Below are 18222 nucleotides of genomic sequence, written 5' to 3' on the forward strand. Positions count from 1 at the left end.
TCTCTATTTCCACCCCCCCTGTCTCCTGTCCTCCATCTCTCCTCTCTCTCTATTTCCACCCATCCTATCTCCTGTCCTCCATCTCTCCTCTCTCTCTATTTCCACCCATCCTGTCTCCTGTCCTCCATCTCTCCTCTCTCTCTTCCCACCCCCTGTCTCCTGTCCTTCATTTCTCCACTTTCTCTCTTCCCACCCCCCCTGTCTCCTGTCCTTCATTTCTCCACTTTCTCTCTTCCCACCCATCCTGTCTCCTGTCCTCCATCTCTCCTCTCTCTCTATTTCCACCCGTCCTGTCTCCTGTCCTCCATCTCTCGTCTCTCTCTCTTTCCACCCCTCCTAGGTCCTGTCCTCCATCTCTCCACTCTATCCTCCCTTTGTCTTCTCCTCTCTCTGTTTCTGTTGTTCTCTCATTATCATTCTCATTATTATTCTCGTTATTATTCTCATTATTATTCATCTTACTTCTATGATGAAGAGTGTCTCTCACATCTATAATCAATCTGCAAACAAATTTAAATGCTATTCAGCGTGTATAGGATGAATTGAGGGCAAACCAACTCGTTATACATGATTGATTGTGTGTTTTCATGGGCAATAATTAGTTGCCTTTGTCCATGTTTTTGTTAACTTTGCAGTGTGTTCTATGTAGCCCACTTTGAGACCCAAAGCATAGTACTGTACTGAACTTCTGTCTGTAGCTCCTTCTCATGGCGGATTATTGCTTGGGAATGGATAGACCTATTCAATGAACCATTGGCTTCAGCAATACCTACAATATTCCTTCAGCTCTGTAGACACTATAGTGGTAGGAACAAGGGAAGAGGAACGAGGGAGGAGGTGAGAGGTGTTCTTTCCCAATCAGAAATGGATAATGACCCAACTGTTTTTTCCTGTCTCCTCTCCCCCACTCTCCCTCTCTCCTCCTTTCTTCTCCCAACCATCCTCCCCCACTCCCCCAGTTCTCCCTTGACCTGAATGGCCCTGATGCCACCCTGTCCCTGCGTGCACGGGGGGCCGACCCCCTGGGTGAGCCAGTTGGGTGTGTGTTCAGGGGGGAGGGCGTGGAGTCTATCCTGGACAGTGGTTGGCACAAACTGGCCCTCAGCGTCCAGCAGAGGGCAGCCTCTCTACATGTAGACTGCAGCTCCATCCAGACCAAGCCCCTGGAGCCCCGTGGCGAGCTATCGACCAAGGGACACACCCTACTGGGCATCAGAGCAACAGATGCTGCTGCTGTGGAGGTATGGAGGTGGAGGGCCAGGAAAGGAGAGGATGGGGGGGTTATTGTGGTAGGAAGTTGGGAGATTGGGTTGGGTTAACCTGTATGTGGGGAGTAGAGAGATGGAGGGAGAGGTGTAGAGGGTGGGAGGAGGGGGAGAGATGGAGGGAATGGTGGAGCGGAGGGAGGAGGGAGAGATGGGGGGAGAGGTAGAGATGGTGGGAGGAGGGGAGATATGGGGGGAGAGGTAGAGATGGTGGGAGGAGGGGAGATATGGAGGGAATGGTGGAGCGGGGGGAGGAGGGGAGAGGTGGGAGGAGGGAAGATGTGTAAAGGGCGGGACGAGGGATATTTGAGGGTGATGGTCATGGCTGTAGAAGGGGGGTTGTAGTGAGCTGTCTCAAACAATATTTCTCTCCCCCTCTTTCTCTCTTGCTCTTTCTCTCTCTTTCTCTCGCTCTCTTACTTTTTCTCCCTGCCCCCTGTCTTCTGCGTCTCTCTTGTCTCTCAGATGGACATTCAGCAGGTGATGGTGTATTGTGACGCCTCCCTGGCCATTCAGGAGTCCTGCTGTGAGATACCTGGTGCTAGGGTGAGAACACCAACCATCAAACAACACTCCCACAACCATCAAACAACACTCCCACAACCATCACGCAACACTCCCACAACCATCACGCAACACTCCCACAACCATCAAACAACACTCCCACAACCATCAAACAACACTCCCACAACCATCACGCAACACTCCCAAACCAACACACAACACTCCCACAACCATCACGCAACACTCCCAAACCAACACACAACACTCCCACAACCATTACATAACACTCCCGCAACCATTACACAACACTCCCACAACCATCACACAAACCATCACACAACACTCCCACAACCTTTCTAAACACCAACCATCACGCATAGTCCCTGTGCCAAGATGACCTGTCTAAATGCCTACTGCCCCGTAGCACTCACATCTATAGCCATTTAATGCTTTGAAAGGCTAGTCATGGCTCACATTAAAACCATCATCCCAGACACCCTAGACCCACTCCAATTTGCATACCGCCGCAACAGATCCACAGATGATGCAATCTCTATTGCACTCCACACTACCCTTTTCCACCTGGAGAAAAGGAACACTTATGTGAGAATGCTATTCGTTGACTACAGCTCAGCGTTCAACACCATAGAGCACTCAACGCTCATCAATAAGCTAAGGACCCTGGGACTAAACACCTCCCTCTGCAACTGGATCCTAGACTTCCTGACGGGCCGCCCCCAGGTGGTAAGGGTAGGTAACAACACATCCGCCACGCTGATCCTCAACACGGGGGCCCCTCGGGTGCATGCTCAGTCCCCTCCTGTACTCCCTGTTCACTCATGACTGCATGGTCAGGCACGACTCCAACACCATCGTTAAGTTTGCCGATGACATAACAGTGGTAGCCCTGATCACTGACAACGATGAGACAACCTATAGGGAGGAGATCAGAAACCTGATCGTGTGGTGCCAGGACAACAACCTCTCCCTCAACATGATCAAGACAAAGGTGGTGATTATGGACGACAGGAAAAGGAGGAGCGAGCACGCCCACATTCTCATCAACGGGGCTGCAGTGGAGCAGGTTGAGAGCTTCAAGTTCCTTGGTGTCCACATCACCAACAAACTAACATGGTCGGAGACAGATGTTTTATACAACAGCCGTCTGTGTGTTCTTTTGTCGACTTCGTCTGCACATTTGCAATCAAACGGCAGAATTTTGTCCATCTCCTTCGCTATCATACTCTAATTCCTCCAGAGAACAATACTTTTGCCTTTTGCAGTTACTACGTGATATCGTTCAAAAAAGCAGTGTTAGAAAGGATGACCTACACAAACTGACCAACTCATGTTATAGACAGACGAGGGCTACATGGCAGACCAATCTAAAGTCATCTCTCGGCATGTCCAGCCCACTCATTATCTCAACCAATCATGGCTAGTGGGAAGGTTCCTGTCTTTATCGGCAGCTAAACCAACTAGGCTTGTATTTGTATTTACAGATGGCAAACACGTTTCTTATTCAGGCACATGAATGTTCACTTGCCAAAATGATAAAAATGTTTACGTTTAAGTAGTGACGCGCGACATACGCCTAGTTTCCTGAAACGAGTCACATGTGGACGTGTACCTCACGCTTATATTTGCATGTTTATATGTTCGTGTGTGTTGGTGAGTGTGTGTGTGTGTGCTGTATATAGGCCTATGTATGAAAGACCGGCAAACAGAGATAGAACACCTTCAGAACACCTTCAGAACAGCCGAGGAGACTTTCAGACCCCTCTTGAATTGATGAAGTGATGTATGGAGGAGGAGGAGAGGAAGAGACAGACCACCCTCCCTCTTCTCCTTCTCTCTGAGCTGTCTGCTACAGGGCTCCTCGCAAGCAGTGTTTACAACTTGAACAGGAGCTGCACACAAACATGCACATACACCACAGACACGCACACACACACACACACACACACACACACACACACACACACACACACACACACACACACACACACACACACACACCCCACCAACAGCGTTCTGAAAACACAGCTGACAAAGAGAGTGGTGTATTTTATGGCTAGACATGGAGTTTCCGAGGGGCATAAAGTTCCTGTTGTTGATCTCATTTGTTGCCATGGAAAACCCCTCAAAATATGAAAACAGTTTTACATTACTTTGTCTTCAGTTTAGCTTTTCAGTTCAGATGTTTCCAGGCAGTTCACGATACTCAATCCCCAATTGATGTTTGCTACCTGTAGGCTAGCTTTTCACCTTTGACCCATGGCCGCGCTCTCTCTCACTCTCTCTTTCTCAGTGCCCCCCTGACGCTCCCAAGAGTCGCCGCGCTGCCGAGAATGACCTAGAGCAGCCGGTCCTTGCCTTTAACCAGGTAATACACACTCAGATATCCCAGCAGGCAGACCAACGACACCAAGTACTGACTGGTAGGGGAACGCTTCTACCAAAACATTCTATTGGTTCTCCTGTTATTCATTGGTCCTCCCCTACTAATCAGTGATCTAACCAATCGAGAGATTGATGGAATCAACAGTAGCATGATGACCTCCACAAACACTATTGAGAAATATGATTTTTTTCAACTCTTGCAACAGTGCTAGATTGCCAGATAGAGAATACTATTTCATTATGTTGTGAAGCCAAATCATCCTGTCTCATTTCATGATTTATATTAATACCATCATTTTCCATTCATCCATTCATTAGGCATGCTGTTTGTCTTTTGGAGAGCTGTTGATAATAACTCAAAGCTCTGGCAGACTACAGACAGGAGTAATCAATCCCAGAGAATTGAACTGCTGTCTGAGTTTGTAATGAGATGCAGGTCTGTGTCTGGCAGTGGTAGCGCTAACCAATGAAATAACAGCTGATGATCGACGATGGACAATATAAGGAAGTCTCTCTGTCCCTCTTTCTCTGTCTGGGCATCAGGGTTCTATTAGTGATCAACTTCACCTCTCCTCATCCCTCTCTTCTTCTCCTTTCATTCTTTTTCTCCTTAAAATGCACTCTGGGTAAAAACATCTGGCTGTGTCCATAAAATGTAGATAGTATGTATAATCTGGAAGTAGAAGTGTTGTTGTCTTTTAGCCTAGTAGTAGCTTAGTGGTTAGAGCGTTGGGCCAGTAACCGAAAGCTGACAAGGTAAAAATCTGTCGTTCTGCCCCTGAGCAATCCACTGTTCCTCGGGCGCCAAATATGTGTTTATCGATTAAGGCAGCCCCCGCACCTCTCTGATGTACCTGTCTTCTAATGGTTCAAGTCATGAAAGGTCCATAGCATTCTAAAATTGCAGAGTTCAAGTTTATGTCCCTCTCCCTCTCTCTTTTCCTCTCTCTCTCTCAGGAAATCCTTGGATCCCAGGGTCTGGCAGAAAAAGTATGTTTCAATCTTTCCCTTTCACACACACAGGCACAAACACACATAAACACACACATACAGGCACACAGACACACAAAGACAGAAAGACAAGCACACATACACACAACCACAACCTTGATCCTATATTAGTGAAGAAGCTGAGGAGAGACTTACAGTTGGTGTCCAATCAGAAATGCCATATGTAGGCGGTAGGGGCCAATCAGAGCAAGGTATTTGTTTATGCCAGCGGCTGGTGACCCAAATACCAGTTCAGTTACTGTACTCCAAGAAAGGGCAGAGAAGGAGGGTAACAGTGTGAGATGGTGTGACACACACACACACACACACACACACACACACATACATACACATACACACACACACACACACAGACACACACACACACACACACACACACACACACACACACACACATACACACACACACACACACACACACACACACACACACACACACACACACACACAGACACACACACACACACACACACACACACACACACAGCTCTGCTACTGACAGTGGAGTGATTTGAACATTATACACCTTGGCTATCTGGGGAGTTGCTCTATTGCTGCCTATTCATTTTGTCATTCTCCAACAGTAGCAGAATTCTGTTTACATATGCAGTAGCATATACAACTCCAGACACTCCATTACTGCATTCCTTAGTGTCCTTACTAATGTTTTACTCATTTCCCATGGCTCAGTGTAATGCAGGTTATTACCTGTGTCGAAACATAGCTCTACTCGCTGTAGAGGAACTACGACTGAATATAATGAGACAGAATGATCTCTCTCTATTGGAAGACTTTCACAGCTATGAATCAACACAGTTATTAGTGTGTGTGGGTCAGTGGTGGGGGGGGTATATACAGTTGAAGTCTGAGGTTTACGTACACTTAGGTTGGAGTCATTAAAACTCGTTTTTCAACCACTCCACACATTTCTTGTTAACAAACTATAGTTTTGGCAAGTCGGTTAGGACATCTACTTCGTGCATGACACAAGTAATTGTTCCAACAATTGTTTACAGACAGATTATTTCACTTACAATTCACTGTATCACAATTTCAGTGGGTCAGAAGTTTACATACACTAAGTTGACTGTGCCTTTAAACAGCTTGGAAAATTCCAGAAAATGATGTCAAGGCTTTAGAAGCTTCTGATAGGCTATTTGACATAATTTGAGTCAATTGGAGGTGTACCTGTGGATGTATTTCAAGGCCTACCTTCAAACTCAGTGACTCAGTGACATCATGGGAAAATCTAAATAACTCAGCCAAGACCTCAGAAAACAAATTGTAGACCTTCACAAGTCTGGTTCATCCTTGGGAGCAATTTCCAAACGCCTGAAGGTACCACGTTCATCTGTACAAACAATAGTACGCAAGTATAAACACCATGGGACCATGCAGTCGTCATACCGCTCAGGAAGGAGACGCATTCTGTATCCTAGAGATGAACGTACTTTGGTGCGAAAAGTGCAAATCAATCCCAGAACAACAAAAAAGGACCTTGTGAAGATGCTGGAGGAAACAGGTACAAAAGTATCTATATCCACAGTGAAACGAGTCCTATATCAACAAAACCTGAACGCTCAGCAATGAAGAAGCCACTGCTCCAAAACCACCATAAAAAAGCTAGACTACCATTTGCAATTGCACACGGGGACAAAGATCGTACTTTTGACAAAATGTCTCTGGTCTGATGAAACAAAAATAGAACTGTTTGACCAAAATGACCATTGTTAAGTTTGGAAGAAAAAAGGGGATGCTTGCTAGCTGAAGAACACCATCCCAACCGTGAAGCACGGGGGTGGCAGCATCATGTTGTGTGGGTGCTTTGCTGCAGGAGGGACTGATGCACTTCACAAAATGAATGGCATCATGAGGCAGGAAAATTATGTGGATATATTGAAGCAACATCTCAAGACATCAGTCAAGTTAAAGCTTGGTCGCAAATGGGTCTTCCAAATGGACAATGATCCCAAGCATACTTCCTAAATTGTGGCAAAATGGCTTAAGGACAACAAAGTCAAGGTATTGGAATGGCCATCACAAAGCCCTGACCTCAATCCTATAGAAAACTTGTGGGCAGAAATGAAAAAGCGTGTGCGAGCAAGGAGGCCTACAAACCTGACTCAGTTACACCAGCTCTGTCAGGAGGAATGTGCCAACATTCACCCAATTTATTGTGTTAAGCTCCTGGAAGGCTCTCCGAAACCTTTGACCCAAGTTAAACTATTTAAAGGCAATGCTACCAAATACTAATTGAGTGTATGTAAACGTCTTACCCACTGGGAATGTGATGAAAGAAATAAAAACTGAAATAAATCATTCTCTCTACTATTATTCTGACATTTCACATTCTTAAAATGAAGTGGTGATCCTAACTGACCTAAAACAGGGAATTGTTACTAGGATTAAATGTCAGGGATTGTGGAAAAACTGAGTTTATATGTATTTGGCTAAGGTGTATGTAAACTTCCGACTTCAACTGTATGTGTGCATGTATTTGAGGATGCCTGGGTGGTTGTGTGTGTGTACATGTATTTGAGGATGCCTGGGTGGTTGTGTGTGTGTACATTTATTTGAGGATGCCTGGGTGGTTGTGTGTTTGTGTACATTTATTTGAGGATGCCTGGGTGGTTGTGTGTTTGTGCATGTATTTGATTGAGGATGCCTGGGTGGTTGTGTGTGTGTACATGTATTTGAGGATGCCTGGGTGGTTGTGTGTTTTTGTACATTTATTTGAGGATGCCTGGGTGGTTGTGTGTGTGTACATGTATTTGAGGATGCCTGGGTGGTTGTGTGTGTGTACATGTATTTGAGGATGCCTGGGTGGTTGTGTGTTTGTGTGCATGTAATTGAGGATGCCTGGGTGGTTGTGTGTGTGTACATGTATTTGAGGATGCCTGGGTGGTTGTGTGTGTGTGCATGTAATTGAGGATGCCTGGGTGGTTGTGTGTGTGTACATGTATTTGAGGATGCCTGGGTGGTTGTGTGTGTGTACATGTATTTGAGGATGCCTGGGTGGTTGTGTGTGTGTACATGTATTTGAGGATGCCTGGGTGGTTGTGTGTTTTTGTACATGTATTTGAGGATGCCTGGGTGGTTGTGTGTGTGTACATGTATTTGAGGATGCCTGGGTGGTTGTGTGTGTGTGCATGTATTTGAGGATGCCTGGGTGGTTGTGTGTTTGTGCATGTATTTGAGGATGCCTGGGTGGTTGTGTGTGTGTACATGTATTTGAGGATGCCTGGGTGGTTGTGTGTGTGTACATGTATTTGAGGATGCCTGGGTGGTTGTGTGTTTTTGTACATGTATTTGAGGATGCCTGGGTGGTTGTGTGTGTGTGCATGTATTTGAGGATGCCTGGGTGGTTGTGTGTGTGTGCATGTATTTGAGGATGCCTGGGTGGTTGTGTGTGTGTGTGCATGTATTTGAGGATGCCTGGGTGGTTGTGTGTGTGTGCATGTATTTGAGGATGCCTGGGTGGTTGTGTGTGTGTACATGTATTTGAGGATGCCTGGGTGGTTGTGTGTTTGTGTACATGTATTTGAGGATGCCTGGGTGTTTGTCTGTGTACATGTATTTGAGGATGCCTGGGTGGTTGTGTTTGTGTACATGTATTTGAGGATGCCTGGGTGGTTGTGTGTGTGTACATGTATTTGAGCTGATACCGATTAATCGGCCGATTTAAAAAAACATTTTTTTTAAATGTATATATATATACACACACATTTTTGTAATAATGACAATTGCAACAATACTGAATGAACAATGAACACTTTTATTTTAATTTAATATAATACATATTATGGGCTTTTGGATGGGTGTTCTTAAGGTGATTCCACAGGTTGGTGGTATTTTTTGATTTAGCCGTTGCTGACCCCATGCAAATAAGACACCTTACTTTCCCTGGCGCCATTTCCATATAATGGTCCCACACTGGTGCTCTGCTTTTCTCTGCCATCTGTAAAACACACACACAGCTCTGAAGTGACAATGATACTGAAGAGTCTGCTTAGGAGACAAATACACTCAACTGTTTGAATAAAAATAGAGTTTAAGTTGCCTGTGATGACTGTTGAAAACAAAAACTGTAATTTCTATATGCAGGAAATCCTATTTTAATAATGGGCATGGTAAGAATTGACTACCAAAGTGCGAGTCATAATTCCCATGACACCTTCTAGCAAAATCTGAAAAGTGGTTCCTTCATTAATTTATTCCATAGGATATTTTTAGATGAACTTAAAATAAGGTCTGTGTTTCGTGTAGGCTTACACCACCTTGCCAATTTTATAACTGTAGATATCCATAGGACAAGGAAACTCTGATCAATATTGGCTAAATATAAGCAAAGATTTTTTTTTTAATTGTTGAGTGGATTTATGAAAATATTTTGACAAACGTTACCTTATCCTAGTGAGATTCTAGTGAGGCGGTTTAAGCACGAAACACAGACCTTATTTGAAGTAGATCAAGAAATCCTCTATGGAAGACATGAACAGAGGCGGTTTAAGCACGAAACACAGACCTTATTTGAAGTAGATCAAGACATCCTCTATGGAAGACATGAACAGAGGCGGTTTAAGCACGAAACACAGACCTTATTTGAAGTAGATCAAGACATCCTCTATGGAAGACATGAACAGAGGCGGTTTAAGCACGAAACACAGACCTTATTTGAAGTAGATCAAGACATCCTCTATGGAAGACATGAACAGAGGCGGTTTAAGCACGAAACACAGACCTTATTTGAAGTAGATCAAGACATCCTCTATGGAAGACATGAACAGAGGCGGTTTAAGCACGAAACACAGACCTTATTTGAAGTAGATCAAGACATCCTCTATGGAAGACATGAACAGAGGCGGTTTAAGCACGAAACACAGACCTTATCTGAAGTAGATCAAGACATCCTCTATGGAAGACATGAACGGTAAAATAACGAAGGAACCCCTTTCAAGTTCAGCCGCAAGTTATTACAGGAATTATAACGCGTCGGCTATTTCTCTCTAAACCATATACCTTTGACTATTACGAGCCTGCTGCTGCCCACCACCCCTCAGTCAGACTGCTCTATCAAATATCAAATCATAGACTTAACTATAATAAACACACAGAAATATGAGCCTTATGTCACATCCAGAAACTATCACCTCGAAAACAAAATGTTTAGTCCGTTCCGTATTTTATCTAACGGGTGGCATCCATTGCACAATCTTCAATGTTATGTCATAAATTAGTTATGTTATGTCATAAATTAGTTCGCAAAGAGCCAGGCGGCCCAAACTGTTGCATATACCCTGACTCTGCGTGCAATGAACGCAAGAGGTGACACAATTTCACCTGGTTAATATTGCCTGCTAACCTGGATTTCTTTTAGCTAAATATGCAGGTTTAAAAATATATACTTCTGTGTATTGATTTCAAGAAAGGCATTGATGTTTATGGTTAGGTATACGTTGGAGCAAAGACAGTCGTTGATTTATTGTTTTTTATAAGATAAGATTAATGCTAGTTTGCAATTTATCTTGGCTTACTGCATTCGCGTAACAGGCAGGCTCCTCGTGAGGCAGGTGGTTAGAGCGTTGGACTAGTTAACTGTAAGGTGCAAGATTGGATCCCCCGAGCCGACAAGGTAAAAATCTGTCGTTCTGCCTCGTTCCTAGGCCGTCATTGAAAATAAGAATGTGTTCTTAACTGACTTGCCTAGTTAAATAAAAGTGTAAAAAAAAAAAAAAATTGTTATGAAAACTTGAATTAATTAATTAACTTAATTAATCGGCCATTCCATTTAATCGGTCGACCTCTAGTTCATACACATCGGTCCAGAGCATCCCAAACATGCTCAATGGGTGAATACTGGTGAATACTCATAATAATTAGTTTAGTGCATACCCAGTGTTCCCCCTAGTTCTTTTTTACAGAAGTGGTGGCAGAGTTAGCAGGGGGGGGGGGGTAGCAGAAAAGCTCTTCCTGGGGGGGTCCAGGGGCATGCGATGCGCCACAGCTGAATGAATATAGGGGAAACACTACATACCACACTTTATACATTGAATTGGGACTCCCAAATCATGAATGGGGAACAACCAAACGTGACCCATTCATATACAATACATTTCCATATAGTAAAGTAACTAGAGAGAGCAGGCTGAGAGAGAGAGAGAGGGAGAGAGAGAGCAGGCTTGGCTGAGAGAGAGAGAGAGAGAGGGAGAGGCAGATGGGTATTAGGAAACAGTGACTACGTATCACGTAGAAACCATTGATGGAGTTGCAGTTGTGGATCCCAGGAAGAGTATCTGCTGCAGCTAATGGGGATCCTGATATAGTACCAAACACACAGAACAAAAACCTTCTCTCTCCTCCTTACCTTATCGCCCAGTCACACAACATCAATATATTTTAACTGCCTGGTGTCACACAACATCAACATATGTTAACTGCCTGGTGTGAGGCGAGCGGGCTGGGCTGACACACTGGGTGGTAGATGTTGTATTAATTGCCATGCTTCCATTAGAAATAACTTTGCGTCAGCAATTTGTAAGACACACCAAACTGTAGTGTGTCTGTGTATGTCTTCCCCGTGAAGAGCTACAGCTGGCCTGCACTCTCTGGTGCCTTGGTGATTTTACTGTAACTATTGATCGCTGTCTCTCGAGAGGGACGTGTGTGTGTGTGTGTGTGTGTGTGTGTGTGTGTGTGTGTGTGTGTGTGTGTGTGTGTGTGTGTGTGTGTGTGTGTGTGTGTGTGTGTTGGAGACCCCCTCCCCAAACCCATGTCTGCAGAGAATGTTTAGCTGATGTAACAGCGCCACTGTCTGGTCACTGGAGAAACTGCACACTAATCATTGCGCCGCAGAAATCATCAACTAGATTCAGATTACTACCAGCCATGCTACTGTAGTTGGGCCACTAATCCCAAATGGTAGTCTGTGCGCTGATTGGTCCAAACTGTCTATTGTCTTCCTGACAGGATTCGAACAGACACACGGCATGTCTCTTCTCTCATAATAAACACTACTCTATCCAATAGAGCAGGATGGGCAATTCCAGTCCTCGGGGGCCTGATTGGTGTCACAGTTTTGTCCCAGACCCAGCTAACACACCTGACTCCAATAATCACCTAATCATGATCTTCAGTTTAGAATTGAATTTGATTAATCAGCTGTGTTTGCTAGGGATGGAGACAAAGTGTGACGCCAACCAGACCCTGGAGGACTGGAGTTGCCCACCCCTGCTATAGAGGAGCCATATACTACACTGAACAAAAATATAAATGCAACATGTAAGGTGTTTCATGAGCTAAAATAAGGAGTATTTATGTCTGCAATAAAGCCTTTTTGCATGGAAAAACTCATTCTGATTGACTGGGCCTGGCTCCTCAGTGGGTGGGCCTGGCTGCGAAGTGGGTGGGCCTGGCTGCGAAGTGGGTAGGCCTCATTGTAATGTCTAGAATGGAATTCATCGAACGGAATCTAGCGGTTCCCATATGTTTGATGTGTTTGATACCGTTTAATTTATTCCATTCCAGCCAATATAATGAGCCCTCCTCCTATAGCTCCTCCCACGAGCCTCCTCTGTGTGCAACTCAGTATTAGGAAGGTGTTCTTAATGTTTGGTATACTCAGTGTATGTTTTGTAACTACTGTACCTGAGTTTGGGAGCTGGCTCTCACTTTGATGTGTGACTTTTGCCTTGGATTTGGCCTCTGCTGTTTTTAGCCTATTCCTCCTCTGCTCATCACAACATGCTATCAAAAGCAACTTCATCTAACGAGACACAACCTGACACAGACGTTTTTAAAGTCACTTGGCGTGATCGACACAGCACTTCGCAAAATCAATTTGGACTCTTTTAATCTCAACATGAACGAATGTGATGTTAACATTACAGGGCATCTCAACATGAATGAATGTGATGTTAACATTACAGGGCATCTCAACATGAATGAATGTGATGTTAACATTACAGGGCATCTCAACATGAATGAATGTGATGTTAACATTACAGGGTATCTCAACATGAACTAATGTGATGTTAACATTACAGGGTGTGTCTCAACATGCACGAATGTGATGTTAACATTACAGGGTATCTCACCATGAACTTATGTGATGTTAACATTACAGGGCATCTCACCATGAACTAATGTGATGTCAACATTACAGGGTATCTCACCATGAACTTATGTGATGTTAACATTACAGGGTATCTCAACATGAACGAATGTGATGTTAACATTACAGGGTGTGTCTCAACATGCACGAATGTGATGTTAACATTACAGGGTATCTCACCATGAACTTATGTGATGTTAACATTACAGGGCATCTCACCATGAACTAATGTGATGTCAACATTACAGGGTATCTCACCATGAACTTATGTGATGTTAACATTACAGGGTATCTCAACATGAACGAATGTGATGTTAACATTACAGGGCATCTCACCATGAACTAATGTGATGTCAACATTACAGGGTATCTCACCATGAACTTATGTGATGTTAACATTACAGGGTATCTCAACATGAACGAATGTGATGTTAACATTACAGGGTATCTCAACATGAACGAATGTGATGTTAACATTACAGGGTATCTCACCATGAACTAATGTGATGTCAATAATTCTATCTCTCTCTTGCTCCCTCTCTCTCTCTCTCTCTCTCTCTCATTTTCTCCCTCCCTCTCTTTCTCTCTCCCTTTTCTCCCTCCCCCTCCCTCCCTCCCTCCCTCCCTCCCTCCCTCCCTCCCTGTCTCTCTTTTTCCCCCAATATTTCTCCTCTTTTTCTCTCTCCCTCCCCCTCTCCCTTTCTCTCTCCCTCCCTCTCTCCCTGTCTCTCTCCCTGTCTCTCTTTTTCTCCCAATATTTTTCTCCCTCTCTCTGTCTTTATCTGTCTCTCTCCCTCCCTTCTTCTCTCTCTTTAGTGTGCTGGTTGTGTTCTTCTCAACGATGACCTAAATGTAAGTTCTGGTTGGATGAAAGCTCTCATGTTGCACTGATATTCACATGAAACAAAGACTGAACAGATGAGACATATTCCCATCAAACTCCCTTTCAGAAACAAAGACTGAACAGATGACACATATTCCCATCAAACTCCCTTTCAGAAACAAAGACTGAACAGATGAGACATATTCCCATCAAACTCCCTTTCAGAAACAAAGACTGAACAGATGAGACATATTCCCATCTAACTCCCTTTCAGAAACAAAGACTGAACAGATGAGACATATTCCCATCAAACTCCCTTTCAGAAACAAAGACTGAACAGATGAGACATATTCCCATCAAACTCCCTTTCAGAAACAAAGACTGAACAGATGAGACATATTCCCATCAAACTCCCTTTCAGAAACAAACACTGAACAGATGAGACATATTCCCATCTAACTCCCTTTCAGAAACAAAGACTGAACAGATGAGACATATTCCCATCAAACTCCCTTTCAGAAACAAAGACTGAACAGATGAGACATATTCCCATCAAACTCCCTTTCAGAAACAAAGACTGAACAGATGAGACATATTCCCATCAAACTCCCTTTCAGAAACAAAGACTGAACAGATGAGACATATTCCCATCAAACTCCCTTTCAGAAACAAAGACTGAACAGATGAGACATATTCCCATCAAACTCCCTTTCAGAAACAAAGACTGAACAGATGAGACATATTCCCATCTAACTCCTTTCAGAAACAAAGACTGAACAGATGAGACATATTCCCATCAAACTCCCTTTCAGAAACAAAGACTGAACAGATGAGACATATTCCCATCAAACTCCCTTTCAGAAACAAAGACTGAACAGATGAGACATATTCCCATCAAACTCCCTTTCAGAAACAAAGACTGAACAGATGAGACATATTCCCATCTAACTCCCTTTCAGAAACAAAGACTGAACAGATGAGACATATTCCCATCAAACTCCCTTTCAGAAACAAAGACTGAACAGATGAGACATATTCCCATCAAACTCCCTTTCAGAAACAAAGACTGAACAGATGAGACATATTCCCATCAAACTCCCTTTCAGAAACAAAGACTGAACAGATGAGACATATTCCCATCTAACTCCCTTTCAGAAACAAAGACTGAACAGATGAGACATATTCCCATCAAACTCCCTTTCAGAAACAAAGACTGAACAGATGAGACATATTCCCATCAAACTCCCTTTCAGAAACAAAGACTGAACAGATGAGACATATTCCCATCAAACTCCCTTTCAGAAACAAAGACTGAACAGATGAGACATATTCCCATCAAACTCCCTTTCAGAAACAAAGACTGAACAGATGAGACATATTCCCATCTAACTCCCTTTCAGAAACAAAGACTGAACAGATGAGACATATTCCCATCAAACTCCCTTTCAGAAACAAAGACTGAACAGATGAGACATATTCCCATCAAACTCCCTTTCAGAAACAAAGACTGAACAGATGAGACATATTCCCATCAAACTCCCTTTCAGAAACAAAGACTGAACAGATGAGACATATTCCCATCAAACTCCCTTTCAGAAACAAAGACTGAACAGATGAGACATATTCCCATCAAACTCCCTTTCAGAAACAAAGACTGAACAGATGAGACATATTCCCATAAAACTCCCTTTCAGAAGTGCAATCAACTGTCATTCACATGGAAAATAATACTGCAACAATAGAATGTCCTCAAACAACCAATAAAAGTAACTTGAAACAAGAAATAAAATACCTGTGGATTGAATATATATCTAAAACAATGAAATCTGTTTTATTGGATGAATATGTAGGCAATGACGTTCAGGTATAAACAAGTGAAAATAGCATGTAGCTTCCTTCTGGCTAAGTATGAGACACTGTAAAGTGGAGTAGTATCCAGGTGAATGACTACACCTCTAGTTACACATCCTCTTCAGCCATACCTGTATGCTTTAGCTAACTCTTCTAATGTCTGTCGTCATGGTATCCTATTCTGTCTCAGATGATACAATAAGACAGACAGATGTTTAGTGTGACAGAAATGTTTGGTTTGTTTGTTTGTTTCAGCTGGCCTCAGTTGGACACACTGGACAGCACAGAATGAAGGGAGAGAAGGGAGACCGGGTGAGAAAATAATACACACACACACACAATGTAAATGCACACACGTACACACACACACACACACTCACACACACACACACAATGTAAATGCACACACGTACACACATACATATGAAAATACTGAACGGGCACACACACACACACACACAGACACACACACACACGTGGAGCAGCAGTGAAGTGTGTATACCCAAACTAATCGTAGTGGAATGTGTGACATCATCACCTGTGTTGTCAAGACACGCTTAGACACAAGCAAGCACGCACACACACACAAATGTACGTGTACACACTTACACACACACACACACACACACACACACACACACACACACACACACACACACACTCACACACACACACACACAATGTAAATGTACACACGTACACACATACATATGAAAATACTGAACGGGCACCCACACACTCACTGATCAGCCCACTTCCGAAATACACACATACATACAGTACATTGAATCATAGCAGCATCATCATCAAACACAGAGAGTTCATTAATATTTAAATCACTGTCAAGTCTCATTAGTATAATTTTTATTTTATTTTAGCATCACTTTCCAAATATTCATTTTATCTGCATTGATTTAGTGCCATGCATACTGAGTTAAGCAAACTTAACACCAAACTTTGTCTATCTGTCTCACTCTCTCTTTTCTGTCGCGCTATCGCTCCCTCCCTCTCCCCTCTCTCTTCCTCCCTCTCCCCTCTCTCTCTCTCTCACACAATGTCTCTTTCTCTGTCTCCCCCCTCTCTCTCTCTCTCTCTGTCCCCCTCTCTCTCTCTCGCCCCCTCTCCCTTTCTCTCTCTCCCCCTCTCTCTCTCTCTCTCTCCCTCTCTCTCTCTCCCCCGTCTCTCTCCCTTTCTATCTCTCTCTCTCTCTCTCTCTCTATACATCTCTATCTCTCCTAGGGTTCAGACTGCAGTGAATCTGGTACAGTAAGTGTCTTGTCCAAGTGAAGGACTGCATTAGCCCCTTGAACTAAAGACTGTATTAGCCCTCTGAACTAAAGTTAAAGTTTGGCGAGCCAAAATCACTCTGCAGGTCTTAGGCAAAGTTACTCATCACACAAGCATATAGGTGGCTAAGCAGCTCTCCATAGTACCCCATTTACAAAGATAAACTCAGCAGAAAAAGAAACGTCCTCTCACTGTCAACTGCTTTTATCTCAGCAAACTTAACATGTGTAAATATTTGTATGAACATAACAAGATTCAACAACTGAGACATAAACTGAACAAGTTCCACAGACATGTGACTAACAGAAATTGAATAATATGTCCCTGAACAAAGGGGGTCAAAGTCAAAAGCAACAGTCAGTATCTGGTGTGGCCACCAGCTGCATTAAGTACTGCAGTGCATCTCCTCCTCCGCATCTCCTCCTCAAGTACTGCACCAGATGTGCCAGTTCTTGCTGTGAGATGTTACGCCACTCTTCCACCAAGACACCTGCAAATTCCCTGACATTTCTGGGGGGAATGGCCCTAGCCAGGCTCTTCGCTCTGTGAAGTTTTTTGGATATTTATGAATTATCTTTGGAAGACTGGGACCTGAAAAAAGGACGTTTCGATACATTGTGTGTGGGTGTTGCTGTGTCCTGATATCTCTCTGTTTCTCAGTGCAAAGAGGGACGCATGGGACAGAAGGGAGAGAAAGGCGAGTCGGTGAGTATCTCCCATGTATAAAATCCCGAGTGACTTTTATATTGGGGTACAATGGGCACAGAATATTCATTTGCAGCATTAGCTCAACTATTCAGAATGATGTTTGTGTAGATTAGAGTAATAGAGTGTGTGTGTGTGTGTGTGTGTGTGTGTGTGTGTGTGTGTGTGTGTGTGTGTGTGTGTGTGTGTGTGTGTGTGTGTGTGTGTGTGTGTGTGTGTGTGTGTGTGTTATTTAGTATGTTCCACTGCGTCAACATTACCAC

The 18222-nt window shown here is 43.6% G+C and overlaps 1 protein-coding gene across 4 annotated transcripts in view; it reads left to right on the forward strand.

Annotated features, from left to right (window-relative positions):
• The window catches only part of LOC115119920 (collagen alpha-1(XVI) chain-like), a 165296-nt gene that overhangs the window by 40508 nt on the left and 106566 nt on the right, over nt 1–18222 (forward strand). For all 4 annotated transcript variants that reach the window (XM_065020260.1, XM_065020262.1, XM_065020263.1 and 1 more), the window contains exons 6-13: nt 960–1241; nt 1731–1811; nt 4081–4155; nt 5130–5162; nt 14110–14145; nt 16223–16279; nt 17207–17233; nt 17915–17959. In XM_065020260.1, coding sequence (XP_064876332.1) covers nt 960–1241; nt 1731–1811; nt 4081–4155; nt 5130–5162; nt 14110–14145; nt 16223–16279; nt 17207–17233; nt 17915–17959 — 636 coding nt within the window. The remainder of the gene's footprint in view (nt 1–959; nt 1242–1730; nt 1812–4080; nt 4156–5129; nt 5163–14109; nt 14146–16222; nt 16280–17206; nt 17234–17914; nt 17960–18222) is intronic.

The sequence above is a fragment of the Oncorhynchus nerka genome, linkage group LG7 (assembly GCF_034236695.1).
Source record: "Oncorhynchus nerka isolate Pitt River linkage group LG7, Oner_Uvic_2.0, whole genome shotgun sequence".
NCBI classification, from domain to species: domain Eukaryota; kingdom Metazoa; phylum Chordata; class Actinopteri; order Salmoniformes; family Salmonidae; genus Oncorhynchus; species Oncorhynchus nerka.